The 14,952-nt window shown below is 43.9% G+C and overlaps 1 protein-coding gene across 1 annotated transcript in view; it reads right to left on the bottom strand.

Annotated features, from left to right (window-relative positions):
• fbn2a (fibrillin 2a) overlaps window positions 1-14,952 on the bottom strand; it is a 213,954-nt gene that overhangs the window by 68,035 nt on the left and 130,967 nt on the right. Inside the window, exons 25-29 of the mRNA XM_045693798.1 lie at window positions 14,795-14,920; window positions 14,241-14,369; window positions 7,180-7,305; window positions 2,387-2,512; window positions 1,300-1,422 (exon numbers count right to left, since the gene is read on the bottom strand). Of these exons, the coding sequence (XP_045549754.1) occupies window positions 1,300-1,422; window positions 2,387-2,512; window positions 7,180-7,305; window positions 14,241-14,369; window positions 14,795-14,920 (630 nt within the window). The remainder of the gene's footprint in view (window positions 1-1,299; window positions 1,423-2,386; window positions 2,513-7,179; window positions 7,306-14,240; window positions 14,370-14,794; window positions 14,921-14,952) is intronic.

The raw sequence follows: 14,952 nt of genomic DNA, 5'->3' as shown, positions 1-14,952 counted from the left end.
CTGTCTGTATGTCTGACTTTCTGTCTGTTTGTCTGTCTGTCTGTCTGACTGTCTGACTGACTGACTGACTGACTGGCTCACTGTCCGTCTGGCTGACTGTCTGTCTGACTGGCTGTCTGACTGACTGGCTCACTGTCCGTCTGGCTGACTGTCTGTCTGACTGACTGGCTGACTGGCTCACTGTCTGTCCGTCTGGCTGTCTGACTGTCTGTCTGACTGGCTGTCTGACTGTCTGGCTGTTTGTCCATCTGTCTGACTGAAGTAAGAGTGAGGGCTGCCCTGGACTCTGTATACCTTTACACAATACCATCCAGGCACTTTAGGCTGGAATGGGGAGGCCAGAGTTAGGGATTACATACAGTACAGTACAAGTGGCTATACTGTACACTGTGTACTACAGGTGGTATCAATATTGCTTGTATGAATATATCACACAGAGAGCTAGGGTTATGGAAGTGTTGGGATTGCATTACGCCCTTATTTTGAAATGTTGTCTTTAACAGTGGGGTCAGTTCCATTTGAACTTTATGAATGGAATTTGACAAATTAAGTAACCAGGTGTTTTACTCACATACTGTATAGAGTAACCAGGTATTATATACTGTATATAGTAACCTAACCAGGTATTATAGACTGTATAGAGTAACCAGGTATTATATACTGTATATAGTAACCAGGTAGTATAGACTGCATAGAGTAACCAGGTATTATATACTGTATATAGTAACCAGGTAGTATAGACTGTATAGAGTAACCAGGTATTATATACTGTATATAGTAACCAGGTAGTATAGACTGTATAGAGTAACCAGGTATTATATACTGTATAGAGTAACCAGGTATTATATACTGTATTGAGTAACAAGGTAGTACAGACTGTATAGAGTAACCAGGTATTATATACTGTATATAGTAACCAGGTAGTATAGACTGTATAGAGTTTGTAAGTCGCTCTGGATAAGAGCGTCTGCTAAATGACTTAAATGTAATGTAATGTAGAGTAACCAGGTATTATATACTGTATAGAGTAACCAGGTATTATATACTGTATAGAGTAACCAGGTAGTACAGACTGTATAGAGTAACCAGGTATTATATACTGTATAGAGTAACCAGGTAGTACAGACTGTATATAGTAACCAGGTAGTACAGACTGTTTAGAGTAACCAGGTAGTACAGACTGTTTAGAGTAACCAGGTAGTACAGACTGTATAGAGTAACCAGGTATTATATACTGTATAGAGTAACCAGGTAGTACAGACTGTTTAGAGTAGATGGGAATTGAAAGGATGTGTTTACCAGAGCAGCTTCTCTCGTCTGTCATCAGTGCATAGCCATTGTTGCAGCTACACTTATAACTGCCCTCTGAGTTGGTGCAGTGCAGATCACAGCCGCCATTCTCAATGGTACACTCATCAATATCTGAAAAAACGCACACACAGTTGGTCTTACTGAATGAAAACTAAGGAAACAGGTTAGGAACAACTTACGGAAACAGGTGAAACAACGTATCTACCCTCTCACAGGTGTAATTCTATGTGAAGCAATACAAAATAAAAGTCATTTCCCACGGTGTAATGTAATAATAGCTAGCATGTTATTGAATGTAATAAATAGCTAGCATGACATGTTAGCTAGCATGTTATTGAATGTAGTAAATAGCTAGCATGACATGTTAGCTAGCATGTTATTGAATGTAATAAATAGCTAGCATGACATGTTAGCGAGCATGTTATTCAACGTAATAAATAGCTAGCATGACATGTTAGCTAGCATGTTTTTGAATGTAATAAATATTTAGCATGACATGTTAGCTAGCATGTTATTGAATGTAATAAATAGCTAGCGTGACATGTTAGCTAGCATGTTATTGCATGTAGTAAATAGCTAGCATGACATGTTAGCTAGCATGTTATTGAATGTAATAAATAGCTAGCATGACATGTTAGCTAGCATGTTATTGAATGTAATAAATAGCTAGCATGACATGTTAGCGAGCATGTTATTCAATGTAATAAATAGCTAGCATGACATGTTAGCTAGCATGTTATTGAATGTAATAAATAGCTAGCATGACATGTTAGCGAGCATGTTATTCAATGTAATAAATAGCTAGCATGACATGTTAGCTAGCATGTTATTGAATGTAATAAATAGTTAGCATGACATGTTAGCTAGCATGTTATTGAATGTAAAAAAAATAGCTAGCATGACATGTTAGCTAGCATGTTATTGAATGTAATAGCTCTAAGATTGATTTCTCAAGAGTACAAAATAAAAATTGAACTTTAGAACATGTAAGCCTGAGTAAATGGCACGTAGCATGAGATCATATATAACAAATGACTCATCTTTTATGTTGTAAGGTAGAGTTTAATGACCATACCTACGCAGCTCTGTCTGTCAGGAGTTGCTTGGTAACCAGAGTCACATGAGCAGTGGTAGGTCCCGGCCACATTCACACACTGGCCGTTCCGACACAAGCTGACGCTCTGCTCGCACTCGTTGTAATCTGTGTGAGATAACAGTGTGTGAACACATGCTAAATGACAAAAAAAAAAAATCGAAATAAAGAAATCGAAATAAACTCAGCAAAAAAAGAAACATCCCTTTTCAGGACACTGTCTTTCAACTATAATTCGTAAAAATCCAAATAACTTCACTGGTCTTCATTGTAAAGGGTTTAAACACTGTTTCCGATGCTTGTTCAATGAACCATAAACAATTAATGAACATGCACCTGTGGAACGGTCGTTAAGACACTAATAGCTTACAGACGGTAGGCAATTAAAGTCACAGTTATGAAAACTTAGGACACTAAAGAGGCCTTTCTACTGACTCTGAAAAACACCAAAAGAAAGATGCCCAGGGTCCCTGATCATCTGCGTGAACGTGCCTTAGGCATGCTGCAAGCAGGCATCAGGACTGCAGATGTGGCCAAGGTAATAAATTGCACTGTCCGTACTGTTAGGCGCCTAAGACAGCGCTACAGGGAGACAGGACGGACAGCTGATCGTCGTCACAGTGGCAGACCACGTGTAACAACACCTGCACAGGATCGGTACATCCGAACATCACACCTGCGGGACAGGTACAGGATGGCAACAACAACTGCCCGAGTTACACTAGGAACGCACAATCCCTCCATCAGTGCTCAGACTGTCTGCAATAGGCTGAGAGAGGCTGGACTGAGGGCAACAACGTCGCCTATGGGCACAAACCCACCGCCGCTGGACCAGAAAGGACTGGTAAAAAGTGCTCTTCTCTGACGAGTCGCGGTTTTGTCTCACCAGGGGTGATGGTCAGATTCGTGTTTATCGTTGAAGGAATGAGCGTTACACCGAGGCCTGTATTCTGGAGCGGGATCGATTTGGAGGTGGAGGTTCCGTCATGATCTGGGGCGGTGTGTCACAGCTATGGAGCTATGGAGGCAAGGACCGACCATTCATTGTATCAAAATTATAGTTTTAACAATATTTTGAAGCTATACAGTGTTTGTTTACAATTACACCTTGTTTACAAACAATGGAGTAAAATAATTTTATATTTTAGATTCTGATGGGGTACGTCAGTTGAACTAAGCTCAGTGGGCATTAATAAGTTATATCCTTCAAGAATCAATGGCTTTATATCATTTAAGGCCAGGCACCACAGGATAAAATGACATTTATTTAAATTAGTATTTTCAAAAGGTAAAAATAAGAATGTCAAAAAGTTAATGTCAATTTTTATTTTTGTTAGTTTATCATACTACCGTCATCAAAATGTCATGAATTGTAACCCCTTTTAAATGGACATACATCCATAATTTCAAAGCTCACTACATTGAATTACACATCATTTAAAAGCCCATTTTATAGATAATGTTACAAACTGGAGTCTGGACTATATGTAGTAACTTACTTTGAAGATATGAGGATTGGATTTAAATAGGTGTTTGGCATTTGGTAGTCTAAATTCTGTGTCTTAGTCTTTAACTGACATTTTCCAAAAGTCAGAATCTTCCCAATAGCCAACAAATTTTTCTCACCCTCAGAAGCATCTGTTTTTACCAAAATGTGTGTGGCTATCCACAGATGTATTCTCCACTTATATTAGGGAATTGTTTATATTTTGTACATTTCTTTTTCTTTCTTCTGAAAAAAGTGACAAAAACGCATTTTACGTACCTTTAGTATTTTACAAATTTACGCTGACTTCATCCTGTGTCCAGAAAAATGGTTTTGCGTGATATGAAAAATCCTACATGTCTAATGAGAAGAACCCTACATGTCCGCTGAGAAGAACCCTACATGTCCGCTGAGAAGAACCCTACATGTCTAATGAGAAGAACCCTACATGTCCGCTGAGAAGAACCCTACATGTCCAATGAGAAGAACCCTACATGTCCGCTGAGAAGAACCCTACATGTCCGCTGAGAAGAACCCTACATGTCTGTTGAGAAGAACCCTACATGTCCGCTGAGAAGAACCCTACATGTCCAATGAGAAGAACCCTACATGTCTGTTGAGAAGAACCCTACATGTCCGCTGAGAAGAACCCTACATGTCTAATGAGAAGAACCCTACATGTCTAATGAGAAGAACCCTACATGTCTAATGAGAAGAACCCTACATGTCTAATGACAAGAACCCTAGATGTTGTTGAGAAGAACCCTACACATCTGTTGAGAAGAACCCTACATGTCTAATGAGAAGAACCCTACACGTCTGTTGAAAAGAACCCTACACGTCTGTTGAAAAGAACCCTACATGTCTAATGAGAAGAACCCTACACGTCTGTTGAGGAGAACCCTAGATGTTGTTGAGGAGAACCCTACACGTCTGCTGAGGAGAACCCTACATGTTGTTGAGGAGAACCCTACACTTTGCCAGTGTGTTCCTCCATAGAAGCCGTACCTCTGTAGATATAACTCTGTGGGCCTAATTCAGATAATACATGTCATAACAAGATGCCCAACGCTTCAAGCCTCCTCCTCAACCCTCTCTCGCTCTCTCCCCAAGAGAAAAATGTCAGTCACATCTTGCGCCATAGGCTACACTTGTCTGTCCATCACGCATGTAAAAAACTAGCTTATGTCACACCCTGATCTGTTTCACCTGTCTTTGTGCTTCTCTACACCCACCCCCCCCCCTCCAGGTGTCACCCATCTTCCTCATTATCTCCAGTGTATTTATACCTGTGTTCTCTGTCTGTTGTCAGTTTGTCTTGTTTTGTCAGGTCTTACCAGCATGTTATTCCATCTCCCTGCTTTCTCAAGTTCTGTTTCCTAGTTTCCCCGGTTCTGGCCATTCTGTTTGCCCTGACCCCAAGCCTGCCTGCCGTTCTGTACCTGCCTAACTCTGACCCTATTATGAACCTCTGCCTGTCCTGACCCTGTGCCTGCCTGCTGTTCGGTACCTTATTGACTCTGCCCTAGATTATGGACATCTGCCTGTCTTTGACCTGTCTTTTGCCTGCCCCCTGTTTGGGTCAATAAACATCTGTGACTCTAGCTGTCTGCATCTGGGTCTTATCCTGTTCTGATAGCTTGCCTGCTCTGTCCGCACTGAATGGTGAAGTAGTTTAATGAGCTGGTCATATTTTGGGGTTCTGAAATTTATTTTGCTGGTCGCAACAGTGTAACGGAACAAAAAAATAGTGGTTCTGTTCAGAACGAAACGATTGGAAAATAATTTTGGTTCCAACCACTGATTATAACCCTACATGTCTAATGAGAAGAACCCTACATGTCTAATGAGAAGAACCCTACATGTCTAATGAGAAGAACCCTGCATGTCATATGATAAGAACCCTGCATGTCTAATGAGAAAAACCGTGCATGTTGTTGAGAAAAACCCTACAAGACTAATGAGAAGAACCCTGCATGCTGTTGAGAAGAACCCTGCATGTCTAATGAGAAGAACCCTGCATGTCTAATGAGAAGAACCCTACATGTCTAATGAGAAGAACCCTACATGTCTAATGAGAAGAACCCTACATGTCTAATGAGAAGAACCCTGCATATTGTTGAGAAGAACCCTACATGTCTAATGAGAAGAACCCTGCATGTCAAATGAGAAGAACCCTGCATGTTGTTGAGAAGAACCCTAGATGTTGTTGAGAAGAACCCTGCATGTCTAATGAGAAGAACCCTAGATGTCTAATGAGAAGAACCCTACATGTCTAATGAGAAGAACACTACATGTCTAATGAGAAGAACCCTGCATGTCAAATGAGAAGAACCCTGCATGTCAAATGCGAAGAACCCTGCATGTTGTTGAGAAGAACCCTAGATGTTGTTGAGAAGAACCCTGCATGTCTAATGAGAAGAACCCTACATGTCTAATGAGAAGAACCCTACATGTCTAATGAGAAGAACCCTGCATATTGTTGAGAAGAACCCTACATGTCTAATGAGAAGAACCCTAGATGTCTAATGAGAAGAACCCTACATGTCTAATGAGAAGAACCCTACATGTCTAATGAGAAGAACCCTACATGTCAAATGAGAAAAACCCTGCATGTCAAATGAGAAGAACCCTGCATGTTGTTGAGAAGAACCCTAGATGTTGTTGAGAAGAACCCTGCATGTCTAATGAGAAGAACCCTAGATGTCTAATGAGAAGAACCCTACATGTCTAATGAGAAGAACCCTGCATGTCTAATGAGAAGAACCCTAGATGTCTAATGAGAAGAACCCTACATGTCTAATGAGAAGAACCCTGCATGTTGTTGAGAAGAACCCTACATTTCTAATGAAAAGAACCCTGCATGTCTAATGAGAAGAACCCTGCATGTTGTTGAGAAGAACCCTGCATGTTGTTGAGAAAAACCCTGCATATAGTTGAGAAGAACCCTGCATGTCTAATGAGAAGAACCCTAGATGTCTAATGAGAAGAACCCTACATGTCTAATGAGAAGAACCCTATATGTCTAATGAGAAGAACCCTGCATGTCTAATGAGAAGAACCCTGCATGTTGCTGAGAAGAACCCTAGATGTTGTTGAGTATTTTGTCATGATGTTTATGATATAGACTGGGATTTGGCACATTATTGTAAAGTAACAAACATTAGTTAAAATGTTCAGTAACTGTCGTGTGTTCATTTGGTCTGTCTATTTTTTGCTCAGTATTTGTTACATGTTCAGTATTTGTTATGTGTACTGAGGTCTAACATTTACAGTGTTGCTTACTCACCCTCGCACACTGCCCCGTCCGCAGTGAGCTGGTGTCCCTGGGGGCAAACACACTCGTAGCTGCCCTCTGTGTTCTCACAAGACCCCCCACGACACAGGGACTGGTCCCGCTCACACTCGTCTATGTCTGAGAGAACATACACACAACAGGTAATTCAGTATTAGTAACACACGGGATGGCAGAAAAACTCCCTAACATGTCACCAACACTTATCCTTTCTAAATAAAACACATTGTACGGTGGCCTGTGTGGTTCAGTGGTTAGTGCCACGGAACCCGGTACCATATATGCCAGAGTTGGCAGAGTCGGTTCGAAACCGGTCCACTGCCCTTTGACTCAATCCCCTTCTTTTCCTATATATATAGTATATATATATCCACAGTTCTGTGACTTTGAAACATGCCTTGATGATGCAAATATTTTTACTGCGCTGCAGATGTTAACTTTTTACCATCTACATATGCTTTAGTAGTATTACACATGCCTAAAATCAGTCTATGGACAAGGTAAGACAGCATTCTATGCTTTGGTTTTGTTTACCTGACCACTGTCTCCAAATGCTCACTTTTTAGATTTTTTGTTGTTGTCGAAGAACGTGAATATATAGTATTTTGTTGTGTTTCAGGTGATTCCATACTGAGGAAACAGGAAGCAGAGATAGAGAGACACTACCGCGCTCCACACTCTCATGCTGCGAGTGGATTATCCCACCACGTTCTCTTGAATACGTTTTCGTCAAGACGAGAGTGTGGAGAATGCATTAAACAATACATCAGAGAAGCACTCACACTCCCCTTACTGTATTACGTCACGCTTCACCTCCCCATTTACTGAACTTTCTTCCAGCCAGGACAATGGCAACAATAGACGAAACAAGATATACACAAAGCAAACGTTTTACTTAATAATTATCAGCTAGATATGTGAATTGTTATAATCTAATAAAGCCAGCCAGTTAAACAGGAAAAAATTACCTAAAACGAATGTTATGCAAGGTAGATGTACATTCTGCATGGGTAGCTACCGATTCTTTGTGGCTAACTAGCCAGTTAGCCCTACTGACTTACTATGGACGTACTATGGACTTACCCATTCACTGAACCATCTTCCAACCAGGACAACAATGGCAATAGAGACGAAACAAGATAAACACAAAGCAACTGTTTTACTTCATAACTACATATAGCTAGCTATATGTAAATCGTACTAATGTATTTAACCAGATAGTTTAACTGGCAAAAATGAGCTAAAACTAGTATTATGCCAGATAGATGTCAATTCTTCGTGGGTAGCTAGCTAACAATTATTTGTGACCTGTTAAACTTTCTGGTTAGCTACAGTACATTATTACGATTCACATATTTATTTAACCTTTATTTAACTAGGCAAGTCAGTTAAGAGCAAATTCTTATTGACAATGACGGCCTACCCCGGCCAAACCCGGACGACGCTGTGCGCCGCCCTATGGGACTCCCTATCACGGCCGGATGTGATACAGCCTGAATTAGAACCAGGGACTGTATTAGGGACATAAAGCTAGCTGATATTTAAGTAAAACTTAAAACGTTTGCTTTGTGTATATCTTCTTTCATCTCTATTGCCATTGTCCTGGCTGGACGACGGTTCACTTAACAAGAACGTACTCAAGAGAACGTCGTCAGAGAATGCACTTGGAGCATGAGTGTAGAGCACGGCAGAATGCATATTGAGAAACACCCAGAGTGTATTTTCTCTCGCTTCAGCTCAAATAATAGCCGCCATTGATTTCAAGAAATGTTCCATCATTGTTTTATGTGGTTGCGTCATATTTCTTTGCATACTTTCCGTTGGAAGCTTGCTTCAAAATATGTACAAAGAAGTGCCCTCCATGCTCCGTTTCTTAATTTGGACTCATGCTTTGATTTGGACTCATACTCCAACCCTCCCGTTGTCGTAGGGTTGAGACCAAGACGCAGCGGGAAAATGTACACTCATCTTCTTTTATTTATGTGAAGAAGGAAAAACACCAAAAACGTATACAAAACAAAACGAACTGGACAGTCTTGTCAGGCTAAACAAGAACAATCTCCCACAAAATACAAACACAAACACCTATTTATAGGACCCTCAATCAGAAGCAACTAGAAAACACCTGCCTCCAAATTGAGAGTCCAACCCCCAATTAACTAAACATAGAAATACAAATGACTAGACTAAACATAGAAATACATTAACATAGAACAGTGCCCAAAACCCGGAATAATAAATCAAACACCCAACTACTAACACAACCAGCCCGAACCACATAAAACAAATACCCCCTGCCACGTCCTGACCAAACTACAATAACAAATAACCCCTTTTACTGGTCAGGACGTGACACCCGTGCTCCAATTTGCGTGGCTCGGAGCATGGTAGTATGCATTTTGAGATACACCCAGAGAGATACTGTAGTGAGAGGAAGAGAGAGAGAGAGACTGTAGAGAGAGAATACTGTGGAAAGAGAGAGAGAGCCTTCTACGCCATCAAAAGAAACATAAAACTCGACATCCCAATTAGGATCTGGCTAAAAATACTTGAAACAGTTAAGAATCCATTGCCATTTATGGTTGTGAGGTCTGGGATCTGCTCACCAACCAATAATTCACAAAATGAAACAAACACCAAATTGAGACTCTGCATGCAGAACTCTGCAAATACATCCTCAGTGTACAATGTAAAACACCAAATAATGCAAGCAGAAAAGAATTAGGCCGATACCCGCTAATTATCAGAATCCAGAAAAGAGCTGTTAAATTCTACAACCACCTAAAAGGAAGCAATTCCCAAATCTTCCTTAACAAAGCCATCCCCTACAGAGAGATTAACCTAGAGAAGAGTCCCCTAAGCAAGCTGGTCCTGGGGCTCTGTTCACAAACACAAACAGACCCAACAGAGCCCCAGGACAGCAACACAATTAGACCCAACCAAATCATGACAACACACAGTGGAAAGATTTTTTTTTTTAAAGCAGAGCAAACTAGAATGCTATTTGGCCCTAAACAGAGAGTATACAATGGCAGAAAACCTGACCACTGTGACTGACACAAAATTAAGGAAAGCTTTGACTATGTATAGACTCAGTGAGCATAGCCTTGCTATTGAGAGAGGCTGCCGTAGGCAGACCTGGCTCTCAAGAGAAGACAGGCTATTTGCACACTGCCCACAAAATGAGGTGGAACCCGAGCTGAACTTTCTAACCTCATGCCAAATGTATGACCATATTAGAGACACATACTTCCCTCATATTACACAGACCAACAACAAATTCGAATTTTGATAAACTCCCATATCTATTGGATGAAATACCACAGTGTGCCATCACAGCAGCAAGATTTGTGACCTGTTGCCACAAGAAAAGGGCAACCAGTGAAGAACAAACACCATTCTAAATACAACCCATATTTTTATTACAATTTTTATGTATCCTTTATTTAACTAGGCAAGTCAGTTAAGAACAAATTCTTATTTACAATGACGGCCTACCCCGGTCAAACCCGGACGACGCTGGGCCAATTGTGCACCGCCCTATGGGACTCCCATTCACAGCCGGAGGTGATACAGCCTGGATTCAAACCGGGGACTGTAGTGACGCCTCTTGCGCTGAGTTGCAGTGCCTTAGACCGCTGCTCCATTCGGACGGTTTATTCAATTTCCCTTTTTTACTTTAACTATTTGCACATCGTTATAACACTGTACATAGCCATAATATGATCATTTGAAATGTCTCAATTCCTTTGAAACTTCTGTGAGTGTAATGTTAATTGTTCATTTTTTATTGTTTATTTCACTTTTGTTTATTATCTATTTGACTTGCTTTAGCAATGTATACATGTTTCCAATGCCAATAAATCCCTTTGAATGAAATTGAATTGAGAGAGAGACTCTAAAAGAGGAAGAGAAAGACTGTAAAGGGGGAAGAGAGAGGAAGAGAGAGAGAGATGAGATACTGTAGAGAGAGGAAGAGATAGATATACTGTAGAGAGGAATCAGAGAGAGAGAGAGAGATGAGATACTGTAGAGAGAGGAAGAGATAGGTATACTGTAGAGAGAGAGAGAGAGAGATAGATATACTGTAGAGAGGAATCAGAGAGAGAGAGAGAGATGAGATACTGTAGAGAGAGAGAGAGATAGATATACTGTAGAGAGGAATCAGAGAGAGAGAGATGAGATACTGTAGAGAGAGGAAGAGATAGATATACTGTAGAGAGGAATCAGAGAGAGAGAGAGAGATGAGATACTGTAGAGAGAGAGAGAGATAGATATACTGTAGAGAGGAATCAGAGAGAGAGAGATGAGATACTGTAGAGAGAGGAAGAGATAGATATACCGTAGAGAGGAATCAGAGAGAGAGAGATGAGATACTGTAGAGAGAGGAAGAGATAGATATACTGTAGAGAGGAATCAGAGAGAGAGAGAGAGATGAGATACTGTAGAGAGAGAGAGATAGATATACTGTAGAGAGGAATCAGAGAGAGAGAGGGAAAGAGAGAGGAGTGTCACGCCCTGACCACAGAGAGCCCTCGGGGTTCTCTATGGTGTTTTAGGTCAGGGCGTGACTAGGGGGGTTTCTAGGTATTAGATTTCTATGTTGGTGTGTGTGTATGGTTCCCAATTAGAGGCATATGAATATTGTTACCTCTAATTGGGGATCATAGTTAGTGTGACCTTTTTCCCACCTGCGATGTGGAATATTGTTTTGTATGAGTGCCTATGTGCGCTACGTATTTTCACGATCGTTATATCTTTGTTGTTTTGGAAGTTTCACTATCATTAAAATGTGGAACTCTACTCACGCTGCGCCTTGGTCCAATTATTCATACGACGGTCGTGACAGAATATCCCACCTAAACAGGACCAAGCAGCGTGCCCAGGAGGTGAAGGAGAGTTGGTCATGGGAAGAGATACTAGGTGGATGCGAGACCCTTCCTTGGTGGGAGTCGCCGAGGAGTAAAGGAGGACAGCGACCACGCTGGGGTCTGCGGCCACAAACAACCCAAGGGCAACCCCAAGTTTTTTTTGGGGGGGGGGGGCACAAGGGGCGGTCGGTCGGCTGAGCCGAGGAGAGAGCCAGAGACCGTCTGGGAGTCGATGGAGTAGTTTGAGGAGGGATATCGGAGAGAGATGTTGCCTAGGAGTATGCTGCAGCGCAGGCGTTTTTAGGAGCGTGTCATCAGTCCGGTGCAACCTGTTCCGGCTCCACGCACCAGGCCTCCAGCGCGCCTCCCCAGCCCGGTACGTCCTGTACCGGCTCCACGCACCAGGCCTCCAGCGTGCCTCCCCAGCCCGGTACGTCCTGTACCGGCTCCACGCACCAGGCCTCCAGCGCGCCTCCCCAGCCCGGTACGTCCTGTACCGGCTCCACGCACCAGGCCTCCAGCGCGCCTCCCCAGCCCGGTACGTCCTGTACCGGCTCCACGCACCAGGCCTCCAGCGCGCCTCCCCAGCCCGGTACGTCCTGTACCGGCTCCACGCACCAGGCCTCCAGCGCGCCTCCCCAGCCCGGTACGTCCTGTACCGGCTCCACGCACCAGGCCTCCAGCGCGCCTCCCCAGCCCGGTACGTCCTGTACCGGCTCCACGCACCAGGCCTCCAGCGCGCCTCCCCAGCCCGGTCGTCCTGTACCGGCTCCACGCACCAGGCCTCCAGCGCGCCTCCCCAGCCCGGTACGTCCTGTACCGGCTCCACGCACCAGGCCTCCAGCGCCCTCCCCAGCCCGGTACGTCCTGTACCGGCTCCACGCACCAGGCCTCCAGCGCGCCTCCCCAGCCCGGTACGTCCTGTACCGGCTCCACGCACCAGGCCTCTAGTGCACCTCCCCAGCCCAGTACGTCCTGTGCCGACTCCCCGCACTCGTCCTGAGGAGCGTGTCATCAGTCCGGTGCAACCTGTTCCGGCTCCACGTATTAGTGCCTATGTGCGCTACGTATTTTCACGATCGTTATATCTTTGTTGTTTTGGAAGTTTCACTATCATTAAAATGTGGAACTCTACTCACGCTGCGCCTTGGTCCAATTATTCATACGACGGTCGTGACAGAATATCCCACCTAAACAGGACCAAGCAGCGTGCCCAGGAGGTGAAGGAGAGTTGGTCATGGGAAGAGATACTAGGTGGATGCGAGACCCTTCCTTGGTGGGAGTCGCCGAGGAGTAAAGGAGGACAGCGACCACGCCGGGGTCCGCGGCCACAAACAACCCAAGGGCAACCCCAAGTTTTTTTTGGGGGGGGGGGCACAAGGGGCGGTCGGTCGGCTGAGCCGAGGAGAGAGCCAGAGACCGTCTGGGAGTCGATGGAGTAGTTTGAGGAGGGATATCGGAGAGAGATGTTGCCTAGGAGTATGCTGCAGCGCAGGCGTTTTTAGGAGCGTGTCATCAGTCCGGTGCAACCTGTTCCGGCTCCACGCACCAGGCCTCCAGCGCGCCTCCCCAGCCCGGTACGTCCTGTACCGGCTCCACGCACCAGGCCTCCAGCGCGCCTCCCCAGCCCGGTACGTCCTGTACCGGCTCCACGCACCAGGCCTCCAGCGCGCCTCCCCAGCCCGGTACGTCCTGTACCGGCTCCACGCACCAGGCCTCCAGCGCGCCTCCCCAGCCCGGTACGTCCTGTACCGGCTCCACGCACCAGGCCTCTAGTGCACCTCCCCAGCCCAGTACGTCCTGTGCCGACTCCCCGCACTCGTCCTGAGGAGCGTGTCATCAGTCCGGTGCAACCTGTTCCGGCTCCACGTATTAGTGCCTATGTGCGCTACGTATTTTCACGATCGTTATATCTTTGTTGTTTTGGAAGTTTCACTATCATTAAAATGTGGATCTCTACTCACGCTGCGCCTTGGTACAATTATTTATACGACGGTCGTGACAAGGAGATACTGTAGAGAGAGAAAGAGAGAGATACTGTAGAGAGAGCGAGAGAGAGACAGAAAGGTACTGTGGAGAGGGAGAGAGAGAGAGAGGAAGAGTGAGGAAGAGAGAGATAGCGAGATACTGCAGAGTGAGGGAGAGAGAGAGAGAGAGGGAGAGAGAGAGAGAGGTTGGACTCACCCATGCAGTTCTTCATCATCATGAAGCCACTCTCATAGCCCTCGGAGCACTCACACTCAAAACTACCCGGAGTGTTGACACAGACCCCTTGGCCACACAGGTCCGGAGAGATACGACACTCATCTATGTCTGAACACACACACAGAGGACAGCAGAACAGATGTTATCATATCTTTTATATTGACATTGATATTTGTACTGCACTGTTGAGGGAGCTTGCGAGTAAGCATTTCGCCGCATTGTTTATACCTGCTGTAAACTGTGTACACGACAAATAAACTTTGAGAACATATGTTAGTTAATTTTGCTAAATAAATATTCTCATTCGATGACAAATGATCTTGTTTTGTTTAATTTTGTGACAGGTATTTTAAGGTTTTTATGTTTTGTTAGTGCATTACACAAACACACTTCAGTTTGGTGGGCTGTGTTAACTGTTTTGCAAAAGTGATCCCTATTTTGAAGAAAAATATTCACGCAATCGGGACAAACTGTATTAACAGATCATTTCTATGCATAATAATGGGACACACATAATGTGGTCATTGTCTCACCTGTGCAGTTGCGCTCTTCCATATCGAGGGAAAATCCTCCGGCGCAGTGGCACCTGAAACTGCCTATGGTGTTGCGACACTTGCCATGGACACACATGCTGGGGAACACCTTACACTCGTTGATGTCTGTCAAAGAGAGACACATCCACAAAATGATC

This window comes from Salmo salar, chromosome ssa01 (genome assembly GCF_905237065.1).
Source record: "Salmo salar chromosome ssa01, Ssal_v3.1, whole genome shotgun sequence".
NCBI lineage: Eukaryota > Metazoa > Chordata > Actinopteri > Salmoniformes > Salmonidae > Salmo > Salmo salar.
This window is presented reverse-complemented; position numbering and strand designations above follow the sequence as displayed.